At 38.3% G+C, this 27,716-nt stretch overlaps 1 protein-coding gene across 1 annotated transcript in view; it reads left to right on the top strand.

Annotated features, from left to right (window-relative positions):
• The window catches only part of GDPD4 (glycerophosphodiester phosphodiesterase domain containing 4), a 101,773-nt gene that overhangs the window by 5,868 nt on the left and 68,189 nt on the right, over positions 1 to 27,716 (top strand). Inside the window, exons 2-8 of the mRNA XM_040631321.1 lie at positions 12,651 to 12,744; positions 15,153 to 15,212; positions 20,650 to 20,748; positions 20,820 to 20,913; positions 21,716 to 21,793; positions 22,556 to 22,701; positions 23,085 to 23,167. Of these exons, the coding sequence (XP_040487255.1) occupies positions 12,651 to 12,744; positions 15,153 to 15,212; positions 20,650 to 20,748; positions 20,820 to 20,913; positions 21,716 to 21,793; positions 22,556 to 22,701; positions 23,085 to 23,167 (654 nt within the window). The remainder of the gene's footprint in view (positions 1 to 12,650; positions 12,745 to 15,152; positions 15,213 to 20,649; positions 20,749 to 20,819; positions 20,914 to 21,715; positions 21,794 to 22,555; positions 22,702 to 23,084; positions 23,168 to 27,716) is intronic.

Below are 27,716 nucleotides of genomic sequence, written 5' to 3'. Positions count from 1 at the left end.
TTTTGAATAATTTTTATTAATTTTCTAGATAGAATTTGTTTTGTTAAATGTTAATCATTAAGTGTTAAAACTTGTTTAACTAATTCATTTTCTTTTTAGTTTTCTTCTTTGCCCATTGTGGGATTTTTAGTGAGTTTTCTCATCAGTTTGTATGCAGTTTTTATGGATCATTTCTAAGTTATTACAAAGCACTCAACAAACAAAAATATTTCATTTCTTATATTTAGAAAACTTCCCCCCTTTTTAAAAAACTTTTTATTGAGATATAATTGACATTCAACATTGTATTAGTTTCAGGTGTACAGCATAATGATTCGATACTGTATATGTTGCAAAATGATCACCATGATAAATTTAGTTAACATCCATCACCACTCATTGTTATAAATTCTTTTTGTGTGTGTGATGGCAACTTTTAAGATCTACTCTCGTAGCAACTTTCAAATATATCATATAATATGTTAATTACAATCAGTATGCTTTACATTACATCCCAGGACTGACTGACTTTATAACTGGAAGTTTGTTACCTTTTTTCCCACCTTCACCCGTTGTACTCACCCCTCACTCCCTGCTCCTGGAAACCACCAATCTGTTTTCTGTATCTGTGAGTTTAGTTTTTCTTTTTTTAAAGATTTCCTCTAAGTGAGAACATACGGTATTTGTCTTTCTCTGTCTGACTTACTCACTTAGCATAATGCCCTCAAGGCCCATCCATGTTGTCACACATGGCAGGATTTCCTCTTTTTATGGCTAAATAATATTCCTTTGTATATAATTATATACATCACATATCTTTTATCCATTCATCCAGCAGTAGACACTTAGGTTGTTTCCATGTCTCGACTGGCGTAAATAATGCTGCAGAGAATATGGGAGTTATATATCTTTTCAAGTTAGTGTTTTCATTTCCTTTGGATAAATACTCAGACATGGAATTACTGGATTGTATGATAGTTCTGTTCTTAATTTTTCAAGGAAGCTTCATACCGTTTTCCACAATGGCTCTGCCAGTTTATATTCCCATTAATAGTACACAAGGTTCCCCTTTCTCTACATCCTCACCAACACTTTTTAAAAAGATCTTATTCATTTATTTGAGAGAGCAAGAGAGAGAGAGTGAGCATTAGCAGGGGGAGGGGCAAAGGGAGAAGCAGGTTCCCCTCTGAGCAGGGAGCCTAGAACAGGGCTTGATCCCAGGATGCTGGGATTATGACCTGAGCTGAAGGCAGACGCTTAACTGACTGAGCCACCCAGGCACCCCAAGACTTTGTTTTTAAATTTAGGTTTAATTGACATACAACATTATATTAGGTTTAGGTGTACAGCATAATTGTTTTTATATTTGTATATATTGCAAAATAATCATCACATAAGTCTAGTTAACATCCGTCACCATATATAGTTGCAAATGTTTTTTTCTTATGATGAGAACTTTTAAGATTTATTCTCTTAGCAACTTTGAAATATACAATACAGTATTATTAATTATAGTTACCATGCACTACATTACACCCCCATGACTTGTTTATTTTATAACTGGAAGTTTGTACGTTTTGACTCCTTTTACCCATTTTGCCTACCTACCACCCCCTGCCTCTGGCAACCACCAATCTGTTCTTTGTATATCTGAGCTTGATTTTTGTTTTGTTTTTTAAGATTCTACATATAAGTGAGATTATATGGTACCTGTCTTTCTTTGACTTATTTCACTTAGCATAATACTTTCAGGGTCCATCCATGTTGTTGCACATAGCAAGATTTCATTCTTTTTTTATGGCTGAATAATATTCCATGGTGTATATGTACCACATTTTTGTTTATTAATCCATTCATGGACACTTAGGTTGTTTCTATATCTTGGCTATTATGAATAATGCTGCACTGAAGAAGGGGTTGCATGTATCTTCTTGAGTTAGTGGTTTTTTTTTTTAAAGATTTTATTTATTTGACAGAGAGAGACAGCAAGAGAGGGAACACAAGCAAGGGGCGAGTGAGAGGGAGAAGCAGGCTCCCTGCCGAGCAGGGAGCCCAATACAGGGTTCGATCCCAGGATGCCGGGATCATGACCTGAGCCGAAGGCAAGTGCTTAACGGCTGAGCCACCCAGGCGCCCCTTGAGTTGTTAGTGTTTTTATTTTCTTTGGCTAAATACCCCAAAATGGAATTGGTAGGTCACATGGTAATTCCATTTTTAATTTTTCGAGGAACCTCCATACTGTTTTTCAGAGTGGCCGGACCAGTTTACATTCCCACCAACAGTGCACAAAGGTTCCCTTTTCTCCACATCCTCACCAACATTTGTTATTTCTTGGCTTTTCATGATAGCCATTCTAACAGGTGACAGGTTATATCTCATTGTGGTTTTGATTTGCATTTGCCGGATGATTAGTGACATTGAGCACCTTTTCACATACCTGTGGGCCTGAATGTCATCTTTGGAAAAATTTCTGCTCAGATCCTCTGCCCATTTTTTAACTGGATTGCTTATTTGCTGTTGAATTGTGGGGGTTCTTTATGTATTTTGGGTATTAATCAGATACATGATTTGCAAATGTTTTCTTTCTTTGGTAGTTTGCCTTTTCATTTTCTTGGTGGTTTCCTTTGCAGAAGCTTTTTATTTTGATGTAGTCCCACTTATTTATTTTTAAAATCTTTGAGGCCTCTTTTCACTATGATTTATTTTTATTTTATTTTACTAATTTATTTTTTCACTGTGACTTATTTTTGAAGTTCTCATGCTTTAATTTTATCTTCCTGTCTTCTGCATTCCTCCTCCCTACCTGTTCTCTCTCCCATGAGTACCAGTGGGATGTTATATTTTAGTTTGATTTTCTTGGGCTTTCTCTATTTAAAAAAATTATTAGGAAATGATTATAGATTCACAGGAAGTTGAAAAATGTACAGGGAGATCCCATGCACTCTTTACCCAACTTCATGCAATATTAACATCTTATAAAACTATTGCATAATATTAAAGCCAGAAAACTGACATTGGCAAAACCCGTGGCGCTTATTCAGATTTCATTGGATTGACTTTTAAGATAGTCAGTTATTACATTTTAAGATAGTCAGTTATTACATGATCACAGTAAAGGTTGAAATTCACGTTGTGTGTGTATTTTGGCATGGGTCAGTGTATGCATTTGTCTGTATGCGTGTGTGTGTGTGTGTGTGTGTGTGTGTGAAAGAGATAGAGAACAAACTCTGGCTCTACCCATTTCATAAGACTGTTTTCCCTTTATTTATTTGTTTATTTATTTATTTATTTATTAACATATAATGTATTATTTTTTTCAGGGGTACAGGTCTGTGATTCACCAGTCTTACACAACACCCAGCGCTCACCAAAGCACATACCCTTCCCAGTGTCCATCACCCAGCCTCCGCATTCCCCAACCCCCTCCCCTCCAGCAACCCTAAGTTTGTTTCCTATGATTAAGAGTCTCTTACAGTTTGTCTCCCTCTCTGGTTTCATCTTGTTTCGTTTTTTCCTCTCTTCCCCTATGATCCTCTGCCTTGTTTCTTAAATTCTGCATATCAGTGAGATCATATGATAATTGTCTTTCTCTGATTGAGTTACTTTGCTTAGCATAATACCCTCTAGTTTCATCCATGTCATTGCAGATGACAAGATTTCATTTTTCTGTTGGCTGCGTAATATTCCATTGTGTATATACACCACATCTTCTCTATCTATTCATCAGTCAATAGACATCTGGGCTCTTTCCATAGTTTGGCTATTGTGGACATTGCTGCTATACACATTGGGGTGCAGGTGCCCCTTCGGATCACTACTTTTGTATCTTTGGGGTAAATACCTGGTAGTGCCATTGCTGGGTCATAGGGTAGCTGTATTTTCAACTTTTTGAGGAACATCCATACTGTCTTCCAGAGTGGCTGTACCACCTTGCATTCCCATCAACAGTGTAGGATGGTTCCCCTTTCTCCGTATCCTCACCAACATCTCTCATTTCCTGATTTGTTAATTTTAGCCATTCTGACTGGTGTGGGTTGGTATCTCATTGTGGTTTTGATTTGTATTTCCCTGATGCTGAGCGATGTTGAGCACTTTTTCATGTGTCTGTTGGCCATTTGGATGTCTTCTTTGCAGAAATGTCTGTTCATGTCTTCTGCCCATTTCTTGATTGGGTTATTTGTTCTTTGGGTGTTGAGTTTGATGAGTTCTTTATAGATTTTGGATACTAGCCCTTTATCTGACATGTGATTTGCAAATATCTTCTCCCATTCTGCCGGTTGTCTTTTGGTTTTGTTGACTGTTTCCTTTGCTGTGCAAAAGCTTTTTATCTTGATGAAGTCCCAATAATTCATTTTTGCCTTTGTTTTCCTTGCCTTTGGAGACATGCCTAGCAAGAAGTTGCTGCGGCCGAGGTTGAAGAGGTTGCTGCCTGTGTTCTTCTTAAGGATTTTGATGGATTCCTGTTTCACATTTAGATCTTTCTTCCATTTTGTGTCTATTTTTGTGTCTGGTGTAAGGAAATGGTCCAGTTTCATTCTTCTGCATGTGGCTGTCCAATTTCCCCAACACCATTTGTTAAAGAGACTGTCTTTTTTCCATTGGATGTTCTTTCCTGCCTTGTAAAAGATTAGTTGACCATAGAGTTCAGGGTCTGTTTCTGGGTTCTCTGTTCTGTTCCATTGATCTATGTGTCTGTTTTTTGGGCCAGTACCATACTGTCATGATGATTACAGCTTTGTAATAGAGTTTAAAGTCTGGAATTGTGATGCCACAAGCTTTGGCTTTCTTTTACAACATTCCTGTGGCTATTCAGGGTCTTTTCTGGTTCCATACAAATTTTAGGATTATTTATTCCAGTTCTGTGAAAAAAGTTGATGGTATTTTGATAGTGATTGCATTGAATGTGTAGATTGCTCTAGGTAGCATAGGCATTTTAACGATATTTGTTCTTCCAAGCCATGAGCATGGAATGTTTCCCCATTTCTTTGTGTCTTCCTCAATTTCTTTCATGAGTGTTCTATAGTTTTCTGAGTACAGATTCTATGCCTTTCTGGTTAGATTTATTCCTAGGTATCTTATGGTTTTGGATGTAATTATAAATGGGATTGACTCCTTAATTTCTCTTTCTTCTTTCTGTTTCTTCTGTTGTATACACCAATTCCTGTATGAGTTCTAGCAGTTTTGGGGTGGAGGCCTTTGTTGTCTGATTGCTGAGGCTAGGACTTCTAGTACTATGTTGAAGAGCAGTGGTTACAGTGGACATCCCTGCCGTGTTCCTGACCTTAGGGGAAAAGCTCTCGGTTTTTCCCCATTGAGAATGATATTCACTGTGGGTTTTTCATAAATGGCTTTTATGATATTGAGGTATGTACCCTCTCTCCCTACACTGGAGAGTTTTAATCAAGAAAGGATGCTGTACTTTGTCAAATGATTTTTCTGCATCTATTGAGAGGATCATATGGTTCTTGTCCTTTCTTTTATTTATGTAGTGTATCACATTGATTGATTTGTGAATGTTTACTAACCTTGCAGCCCAGAAATAAATCCCACTTGGTTGCGGTCATAATCCTTTTAATGTACTGTTGGATCTTATTGGCTAGTATTTTGGTGAGAATTTTTTTTTTTTTGGTTGAAAGTTTTTTTTTTTTAATGATATGTTAGTCACCATACAATCATTAACTTTTGATGTAGTGTTCCATGATTCCTTGTTTGAGTATAACACCCAGTGCTCCATGAAATACAATTTTTGCCTCCATGTTCATCAGGGATATTGGTCTGTAATTCTTCTTTTTGGTGGGGTCTTTGTCTGGTTTTGAGATCAAGGTAATGCTGGCCTCATAAAAAGAGTTTGGAGGTTTTTCTTCCATTTCGATTTCTTGAAACAGCTTCAGAAGAATAGGTATTATTTCTTCTTTAAATGTTTGGTAGAATTCCCCTGGGAAACCATCATGAGACTGTTTTGAGGAACGAATGGGAGAATCTCATGTAAATACTGTTCATAAACTGTAAAATAATAAATATTGTAGTAGACCTCTCATCTTTCTCTTCTGGAAAAATGTCTCAGTAGTATACACAGAAAGTAGGTGGAGCATAGTTAACTGTATAAGGAGGGGTGCATATATTGGGGGGTTAGTGTATAGGAGTCTCAGCAAAATTCCATCCAAAGACATAGAATCACAGAGTCCAAAAGGATCTTGGAGCCAACTGCTCCAGTTCTCTACACTGTACACATATTTTAAAATATTTTTTCCAGGTGGTCTTCTAATCTCTGATTAAAACTTGAAGTTGCGGGTACATACTATTTTATGTTTCAGTCTTTCCATACTTATAGACCTCTGCTTTCCCTGTCTCACTGGTCTTGGTTTGGCCACATGGCTATCATTCCCCTAAATATTCTCTATCCTGAACAACTCAAGAATTTAACATGTTCATCAAATACAAGACTGTTCATCTCTGGGTGAGCTTATTGTTCTTCATAAGAATGGAACCAGTGTTGGAGCACAATGGCATGTGAATTGGACCAATCTCCTTCCATGTCTGTATACAATGTTTGTATTAATAGCCCCCGTGCTCATATTAACACATTTCCCCATCTTGCATCATATTCCTCTTTTTTTTTTCTATCCATTGAGGTGTTTTTTATGGTTTGTATAATTGAAGTATAGTTGACACACATTAGTTTCAGGTGATTCGACAACTCTGTATGCTGTGCTCACCACAAGTATGGCTACCATCTGTCACCATACAGTGCTATTACAATACCACTGACTGTATTCCTTATGCTATAACTTTTATGTACCTTATCCTGTACCTGTTGGTCTGTGTGTCTTTGGAAAAATGTCTGCTTAGATCCTCTGCCCATTTCTAATTGGTTTGTTTACTTGCTATTGTATGAGTTCTTTATGTATATTGGGTATTAATCGCTTACTCAGATATATGTTTTGCAAATATTTTCTTCCTTTCAGTAGGTTGCCTTTTCATTTTGTTGATCGTTACCTTTGCTGGGCAGAAGCTTTTTAGTTTGATGTAGTCTCACTTGTTTATTTTGCCTTTGCTTTTGATGTCGAATCCAAAAAATTTGTCACCAAGATGGATGTCAAGGAACTTACTGCTTATGTTTTCTTCCAGGAATTTTATGATTTCAAGTTTTACATTCAATCTTTAATAATCCGTTTTGAGTTGATTTTTGTGTATGGCATAACATAGTGGTACAGTTTCATTCTTTTGCATGTGGCTGTCCAGTTTGAAGAGATGGCCCTTTCCCTGTTGTATATTCTTGGTTTTGGCTTCTTTGCCATAAATAAATTGACCATATATGTCCATGGTCTTTATTCTGTTCCATTGATCTATGTGTCTGTTTTTAATGCCAGTACCATACTGTTTTGATTATTATGGATTTGCAAACAGTCTGAAATCAGGGAGTGTGATGCCTCCAGCTTTGTCCTTTTTCCGTATTGCTTTAGCTATTCAAGGTCTTTTGTAGTTCCATAAAAATTTTAGGATTATTCTATTTCTGTGAAAAATGCCTTTGGAATTTTGATAGGGATTGAACTGAATCTACAGATGGTTTTGGGTAATATGGGAATTTTAATGATATTCTTCCAATCATGAATGCAGGATATCTTTCCATTTATTCGTGTCTTCAATTTCTTTCCTTAATGTCTTATATTTTTCAGTACATAGATCTTTTAGCTCCTTGCTCAAATTTATTCCTAGGTATTTTATTGTCGTTGATGCTAATGTAAATGGAATTTTTTTCTTTATTTCTTTTTTAGGTAATTCATTATTAGTGTACAGTAATGGTATTGATTTTTGTGTGTTGATTTTGTCTCCTGCAACTTTACTGAATTTGCTGATTAGATTTAACTTTTTTGGTGGAGTCTTTAGGACTCTTTGGAGAGAGGATTGGTGTATTTTTGGCCGTATGAGAGATAATTGCATCGTGTTAGAAAATAAGGGCAGTTGGTAGAGGTGTGTATGGATACCAAGTTGACCTTGAGTGGACTGTGATAGTGTACTTTCTGGGCCAGCTAAACTAAAACTATATTTCTGAGAATTCCATTCCCAATATAGGATTGGGTCAGGATTAGTCACAGGAGAAATTTGCATAAAACGTGAATGTGGGATGTGAATCAGTAGCCACTGTTTTATACTCTGAAGGTCCACGATGTGCCCAGACGTTATGGCAGCCTTCATGCAATGTCAGTATCTGGTAGTTCACTTAGTTGGCATGGGGTGGCACCTCTGCCCACATACTCCCTGACCTTGCCAGATCTTTTTTAGTTTGTCCATGTCCTAGGCCACAGTAAGAAAAAGCACCAACTTTTTCTACAAGTCACCCTTATCAACAAGGTTGGAGGCAGTGTATTATAACTTTGTTAAACTAACATTTGTTACGTGGAGCACAGGGTACTGGAGGATGAGTCAAGGCAACAAGAGTGGTGAGTGGTGGTTCAGCAACAGACCACAAGAGAAATCAAGAGAAGTTTATTACTCGTAAGTACTGGAGGAAGTACATGGCACACTTCAAGGGGACACACAGAAGGTCAAGGCCTTTCTGTTAGGTTAACAAAGTTAAATTTCAGTCAGAAAGAGAGGCATGCCCTGTGACACATGCCTTTATTAGGGTCCTTGGGAGGAGTGTTTTGGGGTTCCTGGGCTAGGGCCAAATTGGTCAGTTCAAGCCAAAAGAGCAGGAATTTGGTAAGCGCCACGGGAGTCTTCTCTAAGGGACATATAAGGCATGCAGGCGCTAGGAAGCAGAGGGAACTTGGTCCCAGGGCCTGTTGGGAGAGATCTGTCAGGAACTTGTATTTGCTTGTGACTTTGTGGGATGCTATAGAGGGCATGTGCTTCCCTGAGGGAGCGAGTGTCAGTGTAAGGTCCTTGCAGGCCACTTGGCCAAACAGAATGGATGTTGAGGCAGCAATACCATGGACTAGCTTAGCTAAATTCTTGACACAGTGATAGACACATGTTGCATTGTCTGTGTAGGTTCTCATAGGTTCTAGTCTGTCCTCATGTGTTTCACTTTGTCTTTGTGGGTTGCTCGTTATGGGTTTTAGTTCTCTCATATGTAATGTTCAGTTTTCCTTCCCCCTGCTGTCCTGACTTCTAGCAACTTTAGGCCAAATATCAGAACAGATGTAACAGCCTTATATAGCCTTCTCTAATGACTTCTATAATAGCATAAGGTTGGATCCCTACAATAAATCCTTTCCTGACTGATCCCAGAGCAATAAAATATTTTAATCATTTTGGAAAAGTTCTCAGCCACTGTCTTTTCAACTATTGTTTTTATCCCATTTTTTATCATCTCTACTTTTGGAACTTTAATTTTTATGTATATTAAGCCTTCTTTATCCCCAAGTGCCTTAATCTTCTGTATTTTTCATGTATTTGTTCATGTGTCTGTTTCATTCTTGACTTTTTTTCCTGACGTATCTTTTAACATTTTCTTTTATTTTTTTAATTGGTCTCCTTTTAAATAGTTCTCTACTGAATTCTTAATTTTGTCCCTGTCTAAACATTTTAAGGATATTTATTTAGAAGTCTGTGTCTGTTATCTTTCTTACCTAGATTTGCTGAAGATCTTTTTATGTTGTCCTTCCCCCCTCCTCCTTCCCTCCCTCCCTTCCTTCCTCTTTTCAGTAGGCTCCATGCCCAGCATAGAGCCCAGCGCAGGGCTTGAACTCACAACCCTGAGATCAAGACCTGAGCTGAGATCAAGAGTTGGACACTTAACTGACTGAGCCACCCAGGTGCCGCTGTTGTTCTTGTTTCTTTAGGCATTCACTAATGTGGTCTCCTCTCCTGGTGTGCCCGAATGTTTTTCTTGAGTGCTAAACATTGTATATAAAAAGTTTGTATAGGTAATTTGAGACCTCGAATTATCTTATGTCCTCTATAATTATATTAGGTACTCTAACAAGTAACTAGGTGTATTAACAAATCCTATTCACCTTAATCCAGTTTGATGTACTTAAATGGTTCAAAGCTAGGATTCAGTCCCCCAAAAGCAGTGTATTTCTGGTTTGTGCTGATTCCTAGGTTGTAGCCTTGAAAGGTCCCAAATCAAAGTGTATAGTGTTTATCAGAAAAAAGTTTCTCACTTTTTTGTCCTCCTAACCCTGCAAGATACAGGAAGCCCTCCTTTTTATCTCAGCCACTTCTAGAGAAAAATCACTCAAATGCCAAGTTATGTCTCTGGATTTCCTCTCTTATTTGGATCTTGGTTCCATAGTTCTTCACTGCTGGTTTGTTCCCTGATGTCTTCATTTAGATTTTAAAATCATATCCAGCTTTTTTAGTTGTTACCTCTATCGAGAAAGAGGTAGAGCAGAATTTTTGATGGGGTAACTGTCATTTTCCTTCTCCCCCTCCTTCTGTGTGTATTGAGGCGTTAGACTTGTCTCCCCATTCTTCATGTTATGTGAAAGTTCCCAATGCCTCACCATGATGTGCCTTTTTTTCCCCTCAGAGTTACTGTCAGCTGACAATTGGTGGTACTGATATAATTGTGGTATGTAAGATATGTATTGGGGCAAGATGCAAGAAAGCTGCATCGTGCAGCTATGGGAAAGCAGGGATGGGGTCCTGGAAGATTTCTTTAAGCATTAGTGCAGTGAATGTGGATTTAGATGAAGTTGCATTGACTAGGCTATCCTAAAAGTCTTTCTCTATTGAATGAGAAGGCCTTCTAAAAGGGAGATGTGATTATGGTGCTAGGGGTATTTAAAACAAACGACCTGGAGCAGAGAGAAAGTTGCTTGAAAATACTAAGTCATAAGAAGCCTAAATTGGACAATCCATGCAAGGGAGCCTACTGCATATTCATCAGCAACTGTATATTCCCAGATTAAAGGAGTGATGACCAAGAAAGACTTCCTTTTTTGATTCCCACTGATGTGTAGTCAGTCACTTAAACTAACTCCTTTTCATTCTTCTCACTCCCTTTTGTTATCTACCCCCTGCCCCAAACCACCACCAAGAGTGAGTACAGATGAATGGGACAGAAAGAGGTAGAAAAGGGAGAGAGAAAAAAAATCACAGCTCTTCCTTTGCCCGAAGTTCACAGCAGGTAGATGAGAACTGCACTTGAGTTTGGTGAGAGAGTTTTGAGCTGAACTAAACTAATAATAATATTTACATGTGATCGAATATACAAAAAAAAGGTTGAAATGAAGTGAAAAAATATCTAATGTGGCCAAAGAGATGATTAGAAAAGACAGAGGCACCATTAAATGGCAAACCTTAGCTTTCCATTCTCACTTGAAAGCAAAACTGGTATCACTTCTTGGTTAAGCTGTTTAATCCTTTGGCTGTATCTAGACTGATATTAAGTCCATCTTTCATTTTCTTTCAAGAACTTTATTTGATTGTTTTGATTATCCCTGTGCTCTTATTAAAACATCATATTCTTGGGGCCCCTGGCTGGCTCAGTCAGTAGAACATGTGACTCTTGATCTCAGGGTTGTAAGTTCAATCCCCATGTTGGGTGTAGAGATTACTTAAAATAAAATCTTAAAAAAAAAAAACATTAAGGAGGGCACGTATTGCATGGTGCACTGGGTGTTATATGCAAGTAATGAATCATGGAACTTTACATCAAAAACTAGGGATGTACTGTATGGGGACTAACATAATATAATAAAAAATATTATTTTTAAAAAAAGCAAAAACATATTCTTGTTACATGGATATTAGTCCTTCCTTTATGTCTCTTAATATCTTAAATATATTTTGTGATTCTTTTCTAATTGCTCTATTTTCTTGGATGCAAGTTATTCTATTTGTCAGCTTTATTGGATTCATTTGTTGACATTTGATGATTTCTGATTTCTGGTTGTAAGCTCATCTTCTACAAAGTACTGTTCCCAGTGTCTTGATTTGTGATAGTTCTCGATAGGGTGATTGCTTGCCTGTTTCTTTCTTCTGGGTGTGTCTTATACCTCCTGACCAAGAGAATTTCCTTTCTTATTTTTAATGTGGTTATATGTTCATTAATCTATATTTTATATTATTAAAATATAATTTCTCCAGGTTTTATATTGAGAGAACGTAATTTCTATTATCTGAAAATGAGTCTAAATTATTTGACATATAATATCTAGACCAAGTATAACACTGTTTCTCTTAGCAAATCATTAGCAGGTTTCTCTCATAACCTACTTTCAGAACAGAACACATTTAAACTGTTTTTAAAGGACCCAAATCTCTTCACTCTAGCATAGAGCAATTAATATGGTAGCTATGATTATAATTATATTAGAAAACAAACATGCAAATGGACAAAGAACCTGCCAAAACGGAAAATATTAATTTTATTAAGGTGTTGAATTCATGGATGACTTTCTCTTTTGACTTTCCGGAATTTCTGTATTATTATATTATTTTTAAAGAGGACGTAATTTTGGAGTATATATTCTAAATAACTTTAAAAAATCCTACCACTGATACAGACTCCCACTAAAGTACCCAGTTGCCTCTAGGATAAAGTTAAAACTTCGCAACTAAATATCTCTAAAGCTCTTCACAGATCTGTTCTCAGATTGCTTCTCTTATCTCCTTCCATTTTCTTATGCTTCATTCAGTCCAGTCTTGTTCCCCACCCTTGACACAGACGCTACTAATATCTGCTATGTTTTAAGGATTGAAACACATTTTTGCAGGGTCGTTTTTCTAGGTACAGGATACTGGTTCTTTTGGTCCATTGTCTTGCTGAGTTTATTTGGGATCCTGGCCGCCTACTGTTCATTGCTGGTGGTGAGTAATGTTTTGTTGCGGTTGGTGAGTAATGTTTCAAATTTCTCCTCCTCTCTTCCTGAGTAGCCTCATGCGGTGCTCCTATCTGGGATGGTATCTAGTAGGTGCTGGGAGCCATCAGAACCGAAGATCACTCTTGTCTTAGCAGAGTTGGGGTTTATATCAGCTACTTGAATCTTAGACACAAAGGATGGATGGAAGAAAAAAAGGCTTGTGCTATTAGAGGGTCTGTCTCACCACCTTCCCTTTGAAAGGGTGACAGAACATCCTTTCTCTAATCTTGTTTTGTAGCCTATTTTATGGTTCACTTAATGTTATTTTAAACGCTCCAGATTCACATTAGCAGTATCCTTATGTCTTGAACTACCTCATTTCATATCCTGTCTCCGAGAATGAGTCTTTCTGGGCCTTACAAATCAGCTAGTTTTTCAAACCTATTCTAATGTGCAAATGCACATTAGTCTCTAGTCCTTGTGCAGAGTACATTTTAACAGGTCTTATGGCAAATAGTGACCTTGTCTCTGTTGCCTGACATAGTAGTGTAGTGCAGTATGAGAAATTCAGGCCAAGCAAGAGAGGAGTCTGTAAAAGTGGAAAGCTATGGGAGGATAACTTTCAGGTAATGGGAGTTTTTCAGTGCCCACTTATACATAGGACATATATATCTTTCTCTGATTTCACAGTTCCCTGTCCTTACTAATTTCCTTTCTGATACAGAAAACCCCAACCCACCAAATCCGTTCCCATTTGCATTGTTCAACAAAATTTATTAATCATTGTATGAGTAATAAGTACTGAGTATACAGTGATAACTAAAATATGCAGTTTCTATATTCATGCAGGGCACTTCAAAGAGATAGGTATGAGATGTAAAGTTATAATAGTGTCTTAATTCAATGAGTTTAGACTCTAGTAGGGCAACTAACTCATAGACAAAAATAACTAACACAGGCAGAACATTTTATTTGTAATTAGAGAGGCATAAAAAAAAGTTCTGCATGGGTTCTGAGAAGGAAGAGGTGACTCTCAGCCAAGAGGATTAAGTAAGACTTCTGGGAAGAGGTGGCACTGATGTGTGATCTTGAAGGGATGTTGGATTTGGACATGTGTATATGGGGATGGGGAAAGAACATTCCAGGCTGTGGGAACATTATAACAAAGGTGGCGAGACAAAAATATGGAGTGCAACTAGATAAGAGGGCAAGGTCAGTTCTGTTAGCATGTAGGGCATAATGAAGAATAATGGGGAACACAGCTAAAAAGATCGGGTTGTGACAGATTTTGGAAGGTCTGGAAATAAGGCTAAGACATTTGGCATAAATCAGATTTCTATTTTAGGAAAACCATCCTGGAAATTGTGGTGTGGAGGGTGGCTATAGGCAGGAAGGCTACTTAGAAACTTTTCTTTTTAATGGGGAAAATGCAGATGAAGGATGTGCTCTGGGCCAAACTCTGGCCACTGACTTGTACTGCTTTTATACACAGTGAACATGAAATGGTATAGCTAGCTTCTCAGGTGATAATGAGTTCTAGTGTTCAACAGGGTAATACATTATAACTACCACAAACTTTCTACTCTACCCTGCCTCTTTTTGGATGCATGCAGTGGCCACAACAGTGCACAAAGAGGAAAACCTGAGTTCTATTTCTGTTGTTAGGTTATTTTATAACCTTTTTCAAGTCATATAACTTTGAGCCTACATTTCTTTTCTTTCAAATGAGAATGATAATATTTAATAATATGGTATTTTATGGGGCTGGATAAAGAACAAATGAAATCAGATATATAAAATTATTTTGATAAAAAAGTTAAGAGCTTTATACATTCCATCTCTCATTAATATCCTGAGCATCTAAGGGTTCCGATTTTGTTTGTATCTTCATACTGACTTAGAGACTGGTTAGATTATATTCAAATCTAATTAAGATTTATTGACTAAATATCAGGTTAACAACAGTAGTTAACAGTTGTAACAGTGGCACCGATTCCTCAAGAAAGAGTTTTTAAATAACTCTTTGACGGGCTGGTCTCTGCCCTCTCTTCTCTCACAAGTGGGTCTAAGTAATACCAGGAGTACAGTTCATCACGGGGAAAAGAAATTGTTAGGAACACAGGAAGGATATCAGTATGGTGATTGTTATGAAATTCCAGGGAATAATTCTTCCTGGGGGCGCTGGTGAATGTTACAAATAGAAGGTGACATTTGAACCTTCGAAGAAGCGTCAGTGGCGTGGACAGGGAGAGCTTCTCAGGCAGGGGAGCAGCACGGCAAACTACCGGAGGCCGCGAAGTGCAGGTATAGCAAGAAGTGAATGTAGTGCTAGAGTGTGAAAGGGATTTTGAGCTAATTTGGGGCAGCAGCTTGGTGATTTCAAGATAACCTCCTTTTTCTTCTTTGCTTTTCCAGGTACTTGCATTTTTGTTGGTTTGGGAAGGGTATGAACCAAACCTGCACTGGTGTCATAAGGTAGGACACTGAACCTTTGTAGGAGACCTTGGGCCAGGACTGAATGTGCCTCTTAGGCACTCTAGTGTTAAGAAGAGCCACCCTTTCTTTCATTGTTCCCCTTGGAAAGAAGAGATCTGTTTATACTGTTTTAGCTGAAATCATTAAATTTCTAGCAGATTTAACTGATTTACTGAAGGAGCTTGAACTCAAACTTTTTTTTTTTTTTTAACCACTCCTTGTTAAACTCATTCTGTGACTCTGTTCTTCCCATCCCAATAACATCTTAGGCAAATTCCATTACTTTTTCAGTCCTTTATAGTCATAAGAACATTCTCATTTCAGTCATTAAAAATTTCAGTTCATTGTAATAACCCAGACTTCAACATTAGAAGATTTTTCCTCCCCTTTTTTGGACGTGACCCAGGCCTGGAAGCCTGCAGTGATATGGAGAGCATGATGGTCCATCTACTTCTCTTTTTACCAGAATAGGGCACAGGGGAAAAGAAGATAGGATAAAAGAACACAGTTGCACAAAGAGGGGCAAGAGGGTCATCTGAGGTTGATGCTGTCAGGACCAGGTAATGTACAATTGTTGGCTTTTTATCCCGCAGGCTTTTTCTGTGTGTATTTTCAGAGACCCTTCTGCCGAGAACCTTGACTACACCTTTCTTGGTGAAGTCAGTGTCTGTCCTCCTATACACCTGGAAATTTGTTGAGGTCTTTTTAACCTTCCCTTAGTTTGGAGCCCTTTAAAATGACTCCAGAATGGTGTGTCTTAAAGGATCCGTATCTGTTCCACAGAGAGCAGCATCTTTGCCCCAACATCTGTGGATGTGCAGCTCGTTTCCAACATAGCCTCCCTCATTTTGTTCTGCCATGGGCTTGAGCAGCTCCAGCCGTAGACTCTTTCCTTTTTACAGACTTTTTTCAGGCGTGGTTTGATACCATATTTTGTTTTTCCTTAAACCCAGGAACATATCAAACTCTGAGTGGTCCCCTTAAATTTCCTCTTATTCAAATGAGAAGTATGAACTGGAAATGTAGATTCAAGAGTTATTAGAATAGGTTGAAATTGAAGTCATAAGATCTTCCAGGGAAAGAATGTAGATTGAGAAGTGAAAAAATAGACCTTATTGAGATCACCATCTGTTTTGGAGTTGGGACACCATGATCAGTTAGTCACTGCCAAGAGTCATGTGAAATCTAAAAAAGAAAACGAATGGACAAAAAGCAAAATCAGACCGATAAATACAAGGAACAAACTGATGGTTGCAGGGGAGTGGGAGCGGGGGGCACTGGGCAAAATGGGTGAAGAGGAGCAGGAAATACAGGCTTCCACTCATGGAATGAATAAGTCACAGGAGTAAAAGGTACAGCATAGGAAATATAGTCTGTGGTATTCTAATAGTGTTGCATGGTGACAGATGGTAGTTACACTGGGGTGAGCATAGTGTAACATAGAGAGTTGTCGAAAATGAAAATCTAATTTGAAAAGATATATGAACTCCTGTGTTTATCGCAGCATTATTTACAGTAGCTAACATATGGAAGCAGCCCGTGTCCATCAATAGATGAATGGATAAAGAAGATGTGGTGTACATACGTAATGGAATATTACTCAGCCATAAAAATGAGATCTTGATATTTGCAACAACATGGTTGGGCCTAAAGGGTATTATGCTAAGTGAAATAAGTCAGAGAAAGACAAATACCATATGATTTAACTTGTATGTGGACTCTAAAAAAACAAATGAACAAACAAAAAGCAGAAACAGATCTATAAATACAGAGAACAAACTGGTGGTTGCCAGAGGGGGGGGAGTGGATGAGCAAAAAGGGGACAATGAAGTGGGGAGTGGAAGGTATAGCTTTCAGTTATAGAATGAATAAATTACAGAGATGAAAGATGGTACAGCATAGGGCATATAGTCAGTGGTATTGTAATAGTGTTGTATGGTGATAGATGGTAGCTTGAGGTGAGCATAACATAATATATAGATTTATCCAGTCACTATGTTGTACACCTGAGACTTTTGGAACATTGTGTGTCAACTATATTTCAATTAAAAAAAAAAACACACCCCACATTTTAAGTCCCAAAAGCAGAATGTATCCTAATATAGAAGAGGAAAGACATTTTTATGAGTGGCTGCATTTGACAGGTTCACATTTCTCCAAGAGAAAATGTTTTATATGCGCCTTCTAATTGCCTGTATCCTTTGAATCCTTAATAAGTTTGGTGTTGGGTAGATCATAGAATCCTACGAGATTCATGTGAGTCTGATTTGACAATTAAACTTTTGGGTTGGGATGCTTCTGTGATTTTTGCATCTGTTTACATAGAGAGATTGGCATATACAGGCATCCCTCATGTCACTGTGCTTCACTTTAGTGCAGTTTGCAGATACTGTTTTTTACAAATTGAAGGTTTGTGACAACCCTGTGTCCAGCAAGTAATCGGCGCCATTTTTCCAACAGCATATACTCACTTCGTGTCCTGTAGTACATTTTGGTAATTCTCACAGTATCTCAAACTTTTTAATTATTTATATTTGTTATGATGATCTGTGATCGGTTATCTTTGTGTTACTGTTGTAAATGTTTTGGTCACCATGAACCACAACCATGTAAGATAGTGACCTTAATTGATAAATGTGTGTATTCTGACTGCTCCACCTACTGGCCGTACCGTGATCTCTCTCCCTTTCCCTATTCCCTGAGACACACGATATTGAAATTAGACCAATTAATAGCCTTACAGTGGCCTCTGAGTGTTCCAGTGAAAGGAAGAGTCACATCTCTCATGTTAAGTCAAAAGCTAGAAATGTTTACATCTGTTTACAATATGGTTTACTGAATATTTTAAGCCCACTGTTGAGACCAACTGCTTAGAAAAAGAATTTTCTTTCAAAATACTGCTGCTCATTGACAATACACCTGGTCACCCAAGAGTTCTCATGGAGATGTACAGCAAAATGAATGTTGTCTTCATGCCTGCTAATACAACATCCATTTTGCAGCCCATGGATCAAGGAGTCATTTTAACTATCAACTATTATTATTATTTAAGAAGTACATTTTGTAAGGCTGTAGCTGCCACAGATCATGATTCCTCTGGTTGACCTGGGGCAAAGTAAATTGAAAACCTTCTGGAAGGATTCAACATTCAAGTTGTCCTGAAGAACATTTGTGATTTATGGGAAGATGTCAAAATATCAACATGAACAGGCGTTTGGAAGAAATGGATTCCAACTCTCATGGATGACTGTGAGGGGTTGAAGACTTGAGGGAGTAACTGCAGATATGGAGGAAAAGCAAAAGAACTAGAATGAGAAGTGGAGCCTGATGACATGACTGAACTCATGAGAAAACTTGAACGGATGAGCAGTTACTTCTCATGCATGGGCAATGAAAGTGGTTTCTTGAGAAGGAGCAGGAATCTACTCCTGGTGAAGATGCTGTGAAGATAGTTGAAATGACAACAGAGCATTTAGAATATTACGTAAACTTGGTTGATAAAGCAGTGGCAGGTGAGAGGATTGATTGTATTTTTTTTTTTTTAAAGATTTTATTTATTTATTTAACAGAGAGACAGCCAGCGAGAGAGGGAACACAGCAGGGGGAGTGGGAGAGGAAGAAGCAGGCTCATAGCGGAGGAGCCCGATGTGGGACTCGATTCCGGTACGCCGGGATCACGCCCTGAACCGAAGGCAGACGCTTTAACGACTGCGCTACCCAGGCGCCCCAGGATTGATTGTATTTTTGAAAGAGGTTTTACTGTGAGTAAAATACTGTCAAACAGCATCACGTGCGACAGAGAAATCGTTCATGAAAGGGAGAGTCAATCAATCAATGCAGCAAATTTCACTGTAGTCTTATTTTAAGAAATTGCCACAGCCACCCCAGCCTTCAGCAATCACCACCCTGATGAGTCGGCAGCCATTGACACTGAGGCAAGACCTCCACCGGCACAAAGATGATGACTCACTGAGAGCTCAGATGATGGTTAACATTTTCAGCAATAAAGTATTTTTGAATTAAGGTATATACATTGTTTTTTAAGATATAATGCTGTTGTACACTCAATTGACTACAGTATAGTATAAACATAACTTTTATATGCACTGGGAAAGCAAAAAATTCATCTGACTTGCTTTATTGTAATAATGGCTTTATTGTGGTTATCTGGAACTGAACCTGCCGTTATGTCCGAAGTATGCCTGTACTTTTTCTTTTTTGTAATGTTCTTGTTGAGTTTGGGTGTGAATGTTTTGTTGGCTATATAAGACAAGTTAGAATATGTTCCCTCTTTTTCTGTTCTCTGGAAGAGGTTGTTAAAGATTGGAAATATTTATTCCTTAAATGTTTGGTAAATTAGCCATTTAAGCCAGCAAACCCTGGAGGTAAATGAGAAAGTTTAATTATGGATTCAGTTACTTTAATAGATAGATAATGGAAAGGAGGTAACGAAACACTCTTTAGAGGACTGTACAGATGTACATTTAAAGGAGAAAAAGTTTTTTTTTTCTTTTCACATTCTTTTTTTTTTAATAATGATTTTTTATTATATTATGTTAGTCACCATACAGTACATCCCCGGTTTTCGATGTAAGGCTCGATGATTCATTAGTTGTGTATAACACCCAGTGCACCATGCAATATGTGCCCTCCTTACTACCCATCACCGGTCTATCCCATTCCCCCACCCCCCTCCCCTCTGTAGCCCTCAGTTTGTTTCTCATAGTCCATAGTCTCTCATGTTTCATTCCCCCTTCTGATTACCCCCCCTTTCTTTATCCCTTTCTTCCTAAAGGAGAAAAAGTTTTAAGTTGTATTTTGTCAGTGTTTTTTTCTCTGTGAAGTGTGTAGTGTTCTGGCAGGCAGATTTTTGTTTCCCTTTGTTAAACAAATATTTATTGGATGCCTACAATGTGCCAAACATTCTGCAGGAAAGTAAGGATGTAATCATAAACATTATATCATGTTTATTGATATCATGATATCATTGATATCATGATATCATTGATATCATGAATGTTACAGTCTGTTGGAGAAGATATACATTGAAAAGGCAAGTACAACATACTATTTACTTGTGATTGTATTGAGTCATATAGAAAAGTAGTGAACATTTGTAATGGCCATTGTTGAAGCTGGGTAAGAGGTGCTAAGCAATGTTAAGGGCCCAGCTGAGGCTGGAGATGATAAATTAGTGAAGTCATCAGACCACATAGCAGAGTAATTTTTTTCCCAACCATGCTGTCCAGCAAAGACTTATACACAGAGAAGGTAAGTGATTGGGTCCATTCCATATTGAAGATTTGCAAGATGGTTAGAGTAAAAGGATGAGGAAATGAGGCCCCTGACATTGTTGGGACACAACATACAATTCCCAAGGACAGTTCTGATTCAGTCCTAGTGCCTAGAAGTCAGGACATTCTTTCTGTTTCCCCAGATCCTGGTTCTGCTAGTGATTCTGCTATCCTTATTTTTTTTCTGGATTTTATGCAAGTTCTGGCAAGACAGGTGGCTGACAGCTGGGCTGTCACTGCAGGTAAGCATCATCCTATAGGTCTAGCACTGTCTGTCTAGATGTGTTCAGCCTAACTTTTGGCTTTCTCCCAGATCTTTGCTCCCTATGTGCACCTGAGCAGCATAACTGTGATGGTTATTCTTTCCTGGCCTGTGGGCTTCTACTTGATCCATTTGGAAGAAGAAGGTATGTCATGTGGTGGAACTTTGCCTGATTCTTTCAGCTCTGACTTTAGCTTGTATTCTCCGCTTAGCAAAATGTGAGTTTGGTAGATAGCCACTACTATACCTCCTTGAAATTCGTTTAGCTTGTTACTCCTACATTCTCTTTGTGGTCGAACTCACAACCGTATGTGGTCTGTCATAGCATTTCCCTTGCCAAACAAGTCTTCTGAAGAGGGATGATTCTTCTATAAAAATAAGAATTTTCTCTATGTTGTTACAGTTTGGGAATGGATTGAGGGTGGAGTGAGAATAGAGGTGCATACTGGAGTGGTTGTACAAGTCACAGTTCTTTTAGTTTGTATCAAATATACTAGTTTCAACTAACAAACTTATGATAGGTCCAGATATCCCCCATTCCATCCTAGTAATTCAAAGCAGTCCCCTATGAGTCCCTGACTCACAGCAGAAGCAGAAATGTCTGCCTCTGCCACTGATTTCCTCTCCATTCCTAATATGGAAACAAAAGAGGATCAGGGCTGTACACTAAATGGTTTTGAGAATAAAGTTATCTCACAGCACCTTTACTAGAAAAGTAGGATCTTCCTTTCTTTACCGTCTCTCTTTTTACTCTTGGTTAAATAAGGAGTGTTTGCTTCCTGACTTGTGGAAGGATGCAGGCAAAAGAAAGACTGGATTGATACTTTTGCCATTGTGTGCTTAGACATGTACGTACGAGTAAGTGGAGGTGAATTTTAGGCAATATTTTGGGGCACGATCTTGAAGGGGATAATAATGAACTCTTTTTTTCTTTTCCTAAATTTTAGCTAGAATCAGAAGATACAAGATGGCACCCAATGACAGAGAAAGAACCAAGAGATGTAATACACTCACAAAGTTGAGAGGTTAGAGCTGGAGATCTAGATTTGCAAGTGATTGGAGCATAAGTGGTAACTTAAAAATATGCAAATGGGTAAAATTCTCAGAGGTCTAAAATAATAAGTGTTGGGGGAATGACCAGTGATAACAGATATTGTGGACAGGCTGTGTGTGGGGGTGGGTGTGTAGGAGAGAGAGAAAAGCAAATACCTAATATTTATTGATTACCTGTTACATCAATCCTGTGAGGTAGATTTTAGCAGCAAGGTAGCTCCATTTTTCAGAATGAAGAAAATGAAGACGCAGAGAGGTTAAGCAACATGTTCTTCGTCATACAATTAGAAAGTGGTAGACTGTGGCTTTGAGCTAAGATTTCTGTCAACCAGTGCGCCTTCCACTATTTTGCAGTGTCTTAAATATGGGCATTTTAGGCTTATCTTTACAGGCTTCAGGGCTTTCTCAGAACCAGCCAAACTACGCTTCCTCCTGAGAAAGTATTCCTTAACATTTTCTCTCCATCCTACCTCCTTCACAGTTCATTCCCTTATAAATTTACAGTTCCAATAATTTTTTCTTAATAGTAGTGCTTATATTTGGATAGCGCTATAGTTTAAAATCACTGGAAATAAGTGAGGACGTGACAGAAATAGAGTAATCAGCCAGTCCGCAGAGTCAGTGAAACCAATAGACTGGGTATTTACTGACTGCTGCTGGGATAGTTAGTTGCTTGAGATGATTCTCCATTCCGCTTCTGCTTTGTTCTCACTTCTTTCTCCCAACTTTTCCAGCTCTACAGGTAGCTATTGGATTGCCTTTTTTCCTTATCCTTTTATGTCTGTATGTTATGCCATTGGGGATTCATTCTCCCTGCATTCAGGAGGAGGGTAAATTGGGACCCAAGCCAGACTTCTTTGGACATAGAGGTGCACCCACGGTAGGTCTGAGCATGGGTAAGTAGAGGTGTACATGGGGTGTGTGGATGAGAGAATGGGACCTCAGAACCATGGTGATCCCTGGGAAGGAAAAGGGCTTGGCTTGAAATGACAAGAATAAGGAGTTAATTGTAGAGGTTGGATTTGAACACAAGTCACCTAACTTATTTTTCTGTATTGTGCCCAGTGACGTTACCTCAGATGAGCAGAGTCCCAGAATCAGTTTGGGTAGAGAAGAATATAGGCAGGCTCTTTGAAAAAAGAGCTGAGGGATCCAAACTTGTCTTCCTAAAGCCGTTTTTTTACTGGGCTCCCTTCCACCATAAAAGGGATGTCGGGGGGAGAGACTCTGATGTATAGTGATTGATGTTCTTTTCTTCCACAGCTGGGGCCTGAGAATACCATGATGTCCTTTGAGAAAGCTGTTGAACAAGGGGCCTGTGGGCTGGAGAGTGATGTACAAGTAAGGTAGGAAAGCAGGGGCTGGGGTGGGGAGGAGATAAGGCCAATGCCATGGAAGACGACCAATATGGCCCAAGTTGTAGAGAAGGCAAGCTCTGGGAAGTTTCTCCTGTGTTCGTGTGGCACATACACACAGAGTACACACACAGACCACTTCTTCCTTACAAACCATACATCTGTACCCCTACATTCTCAAACATAGTCTCATAAATCATGCACACGCTATATAGTCTCCATCTGATTCAAATTTGTCCTCATTGAAAACCATGCTAACATTTTAACCCCATGCACTACCTTAGCAATCTACTTAACATTCCCTGGGCACCTGCTGTATTCCAGGCCTTCTTCTGGGTGCCAGGGAGAGGCAAATAAGATGTAGCCCTGCCTAAGAGGTGTTCCTAGCCTGGAGACATAGCATGTTTACAAACAGAGTATAAAACCATTTGTGGTGAGTTTCTTCCAGAGAAGAATAAGTCAAATGCAGTGGAACCTCAGTGGAGGAAAAGGCCACTGCCTAGTGTGTGAAAAACATCTGTGTCCTCAGAATTGTGTTTATGTTGTCTTGAGGAAAAAATATTATTTTACCAATCAAAGGTGGGGAAAGAAGGTATTCTGGGCAGACGCAACAGTTTATTCAAAGGCATCTAAATGAGAAATAACAAGCTTGTAGATCAGCAAGCTAGCCTAAAGTGATATGCTTTGGGGACAGGAGAGGGCTATGTGAGGAAGAGGTATGGCTGTAAGGCTCACTGAGGCTGGACCATCGAGATCCGTAAATGTGTAATGGGCAGCCATGGTAGATTTTAGAGGACATATTACCTTACTGTTTTAGAAAGACTCATCAGGAAGTGTATGAGGGAGAATTGTCAGGGAGATGGGTGGTAGGCTGTAGCATTGTCCAAGGGAAAACAAAAGAAGACTTGGATCAGAGCAGGGGTGAGGACAAAAAGACATGCTTTGCTCTAGAACCTATGTACCTGAGCAGCTGGAAGTGGAAAGGCTTCCTCTGTAGCATGGGTATATTAGATAATGTGGTGCCTTTACAGCCCTTCTAAGGGGGAAACAGAAGAGAAATGAACCTTCTGTTTCACAGGTGAGGAAATGTGTTTTGAACCTAGATTCAAATAAGGGAAATGTATTACTGAAGTCATAAGGCTAGAATGTACATAATAAATCCAGAATTAGAACTAGATTTCCTGACCCTTGAGTGGGGTTCTTGATGTTACCCAACAATGACAACTGTTTGATACAGAATGTTTGACCCAGGATTGAAAATGGATAGTCTTTCAGAGGTCCTGGGTTCATTTGTTGAAATGCCTCGTGGTCATGGCATAATGCGGTAAAGGTGCTGAGTTGGTGAGGTTCTGGCATATCGTCTTTCTCTTTCCTGTTACTTCTGTGACTTCAACTTTGATGTAGGTGATCCTTCCAACCCCTCAGTTTCTTTGCTTGTTGTCCCTGAACAATCCACATTCATGGTCATACCCTAAGCTTTATGATTACCAAAAATTATATATCAGCCAGAGTCCAGTCAGGACATGAATACCACACCAGTAACTTGAACAGGAAAAATGTAATATCAAGAATTATTAAGTATTAAAATGTGGTTAACTACCAAAAGAGTTAAGAGGATCCTGGGGAGTACAAAAGTATCAAGTATAGCTCCTGGAACTTCTGTTCCAGATGAAATGGAGTAAGCACATTCCACCCTATTTTTTTCCAAGAATTACAAAAACAAAAACAAAAAAAATGGACAGAATTCACCTACTTAAAAGTGCACATCCTGCCCACTACTTTCAAGAATAAGAGATGTAGCTGACTTTCCTAACACACAGAAACAGACACAGAGAGCTAGGCAAAATGAGGAGACAGAGGAATATGTCACAAATGAAAGAACAGGACAAAATCACAGGAAGAGATCTAAGCAAAACAGATATAAGTAACATGCCTGAGAGAGAATTTAAAGTAATGATCATAAAGATACTCACTGGACTTCAGAAAAGAGTGGAAGGCATCAGTGAGACCCTTAAGACAGAGATAGAAAACATAAAGAACCATTCAGAGTTGAAGAACACAATACAAATACCTTTAATGAAATAAATAGCAGGCTGAAAGGAGCAGAGGAACAGTTTATTGAACTAGAAGACAGAGTAATGGAAAGCAACCAAACTGAACAAATGAGGAAAAAAGAATTATGAAAATGGGAATAGACTTAGGGAACTCAGTGACTCCATCAAGCATAATGACATTCAAATTATAGGGTTCCCAAAAGAAGAAGAGAGAGAAAAGGGGGCAGAAAATTTATTTGAAGAATTAAGAGCTGAAAACTTCCCTAGTCTGGGGAAAGAAACACAGGTATTCAGATCCAGGAGGCACAGAGATTCCTCCAATAAAATCAACCAAAGTAAGATCCACACCAAGACACATAGTAATCAAAATGGCATAAAGTAATGATGAAGAAAAAAATTATAAAAACAGCAAGAGAACACAGTTACGTATAAGAGAAACCCTATAAGTCTGTCAGATTTTTCAGGAGAAACTTTGCAAGCCAGAAGAGAGTGGCATGGTATATTCCAAGTGCCAAAATGGAATAATCAACAGCCATGAATACTCTCCAGCAAGGCCATCATTCAGAATAGAAGGAGAGATAAAAAGTTTCTCAAACAAAAACTAAAGGAGTTCATGACCAGTAAACTGGCCCTACAAGAAATATTAAAGGGGACCCTTTGAGTGGAAGGAAAGATCATAAGTGAGAGTTTGAAAAGTAGGAAACACGAGAATAGTAAAAATAAGTATTTCTATAAAAAACCAGTCAAAGAATTCATAGAAGGTTGTAAAATGTGACACCGTATACTTAAAATGGGAAAAAAGGAGTAAAGAATGGGTTTGAACTTAAGTAGCAGTCAACTTAGTAGAGACTGCTATATGCAGAAGATGTTATATACAAACCTAATGGTAACCACAAATTAAAAACCACTAATAGATATGCAAAGAATAAAGAGAAAGGAGTCCAAGTATATCACTAAGAAAACTAGCAAATCATAAAAAAGAGAAAGAGAAGAAAGGATCAGAGAAAAACTACAAAACAACCAGTAACCAGAAGTCAAACGTATCTATCAATAATTACTTTGAATGTAAATGGACTAAATGCTCCAATCAAAAGATATAGGGTGACAGAGTGGATAAAAAAAAAAAAAAGACCCATCTATATGCTGCCTACACAGGACTCATTTCAGACCTAAAGAAACCTGCAAATTGAAAGTGAGGGGCTGGAAAAACATTTATCATGCAAATGGATGTCCAAAGAAAGCCAGAGCAGCAGTACTTGTATTGGACAAAATAAACTTTTATGTTTTTAAAAAAATTTAAATTTATTTTAATTCTAGTTAACATACAGTGTTATATTAGTTTCAGGTATACAATATAGTGATCAGAAGTTCAAGGGGTGTCTGGGTGGCTCAGTCGGTTAAGTGGCTGCCTTTGGCTTAGGTCACAATCCCGGGGTCCAGGGATCGAGCCCCATGTCGGGCTCCCTGCTCAGCGGGGAGCCTGCTTCTCCCTCTCCCTCTGCAGCTCCCCTTGTTTGTGTACGCTCTTGCTCTCTCTCTCTCTCTCTGTCTCTTGTTCTCTGTCAAATAAATAAATCTTAAAAAAATGTTAAGTGCACTCTTAATCCTCTTCACCTATTTCACCCATCTCCCTACCGTAACCTTCTGTTTGTTCTCTGTAGTTAAGAGTCTGATTCTTGGTTTGTCTCTTTTTTTCCTTTGTTCATTTGTTTTGTTTTTTTTTAATTTTTTAAATTTAAATGTTAAGTAGTTAACCTACAGTGCAGTATTTGTTTCTGAAGTAGTATTCAGTGATTCATCACTTACATACAACACTCAGTGCTCATCATAACAAGTGCCCTCCTTAATACCCATCACCCATCTAGCCCATCCCCCACCCTCAGTTTGTTCTCTGTCGTTGAGATTCTCTTATGGCTTGTTACAAATATTGGATAAAATAAACTTTAAAACAAAGAGTGTAACAAGAGACAAAGAAGGACACTATATAATAATAAGGGGGACAATCCAACAGGATGATATAACAATTGTAAGTATTTATGTACCCAACATGGGATCACCCAGATACATAAAACAGTTAATAACAAACACAAACTAGTTGATAGTAATATAGTAATAGTAGGGGACTTTAACACCCCACTTACATCAAACAAAAAATCAAAAAAGAAACAACAGCTTTGAATGACACACTGGATCAGATGGATTTCGTAGATATATTCAGAACATTCCATTCTAAAACAGCAGAATACACATTCATTTCAAGTGCGTGTAGAACATTTTCCAGTATAGATCACATATTAGGCCAAAAAACAAGCCCCACCAAGTTCAAAGAGATCTAAGTCATACCATGCATCTTTTTTCACCACAACACTATGAAACTAGAAATCAACCACAAGAAAAAAGCTGAAAAAAACACAAATACATGGGGGTTAAATAACATGCTAGTAAACAATGAATGGGTCAACCGAGAGATCAAAGAGGAAGTAAAA

This window comes from Ursus maritimus, unplaced genomic scaffold (assembly GCF_017311325.1).
Source record: "Ursus maritimus isolate PB19 unplaced genomic scaffold, ASM1731132v1 scaffold_16, whole genome shotgun sequence".
Classification (NCBI taxonomy): domain Eukaryota; kingdom Metazoa; phylum Chordata; class Mammalia; order Carnivora; family Ursidae; genus Ursus; species Ursus maritimus.
The sequence above is the reverse complement of the archived record's forward strand: the minus strand, read 5'-3'. Positions and strand labels throughout refer to the sequence as shown.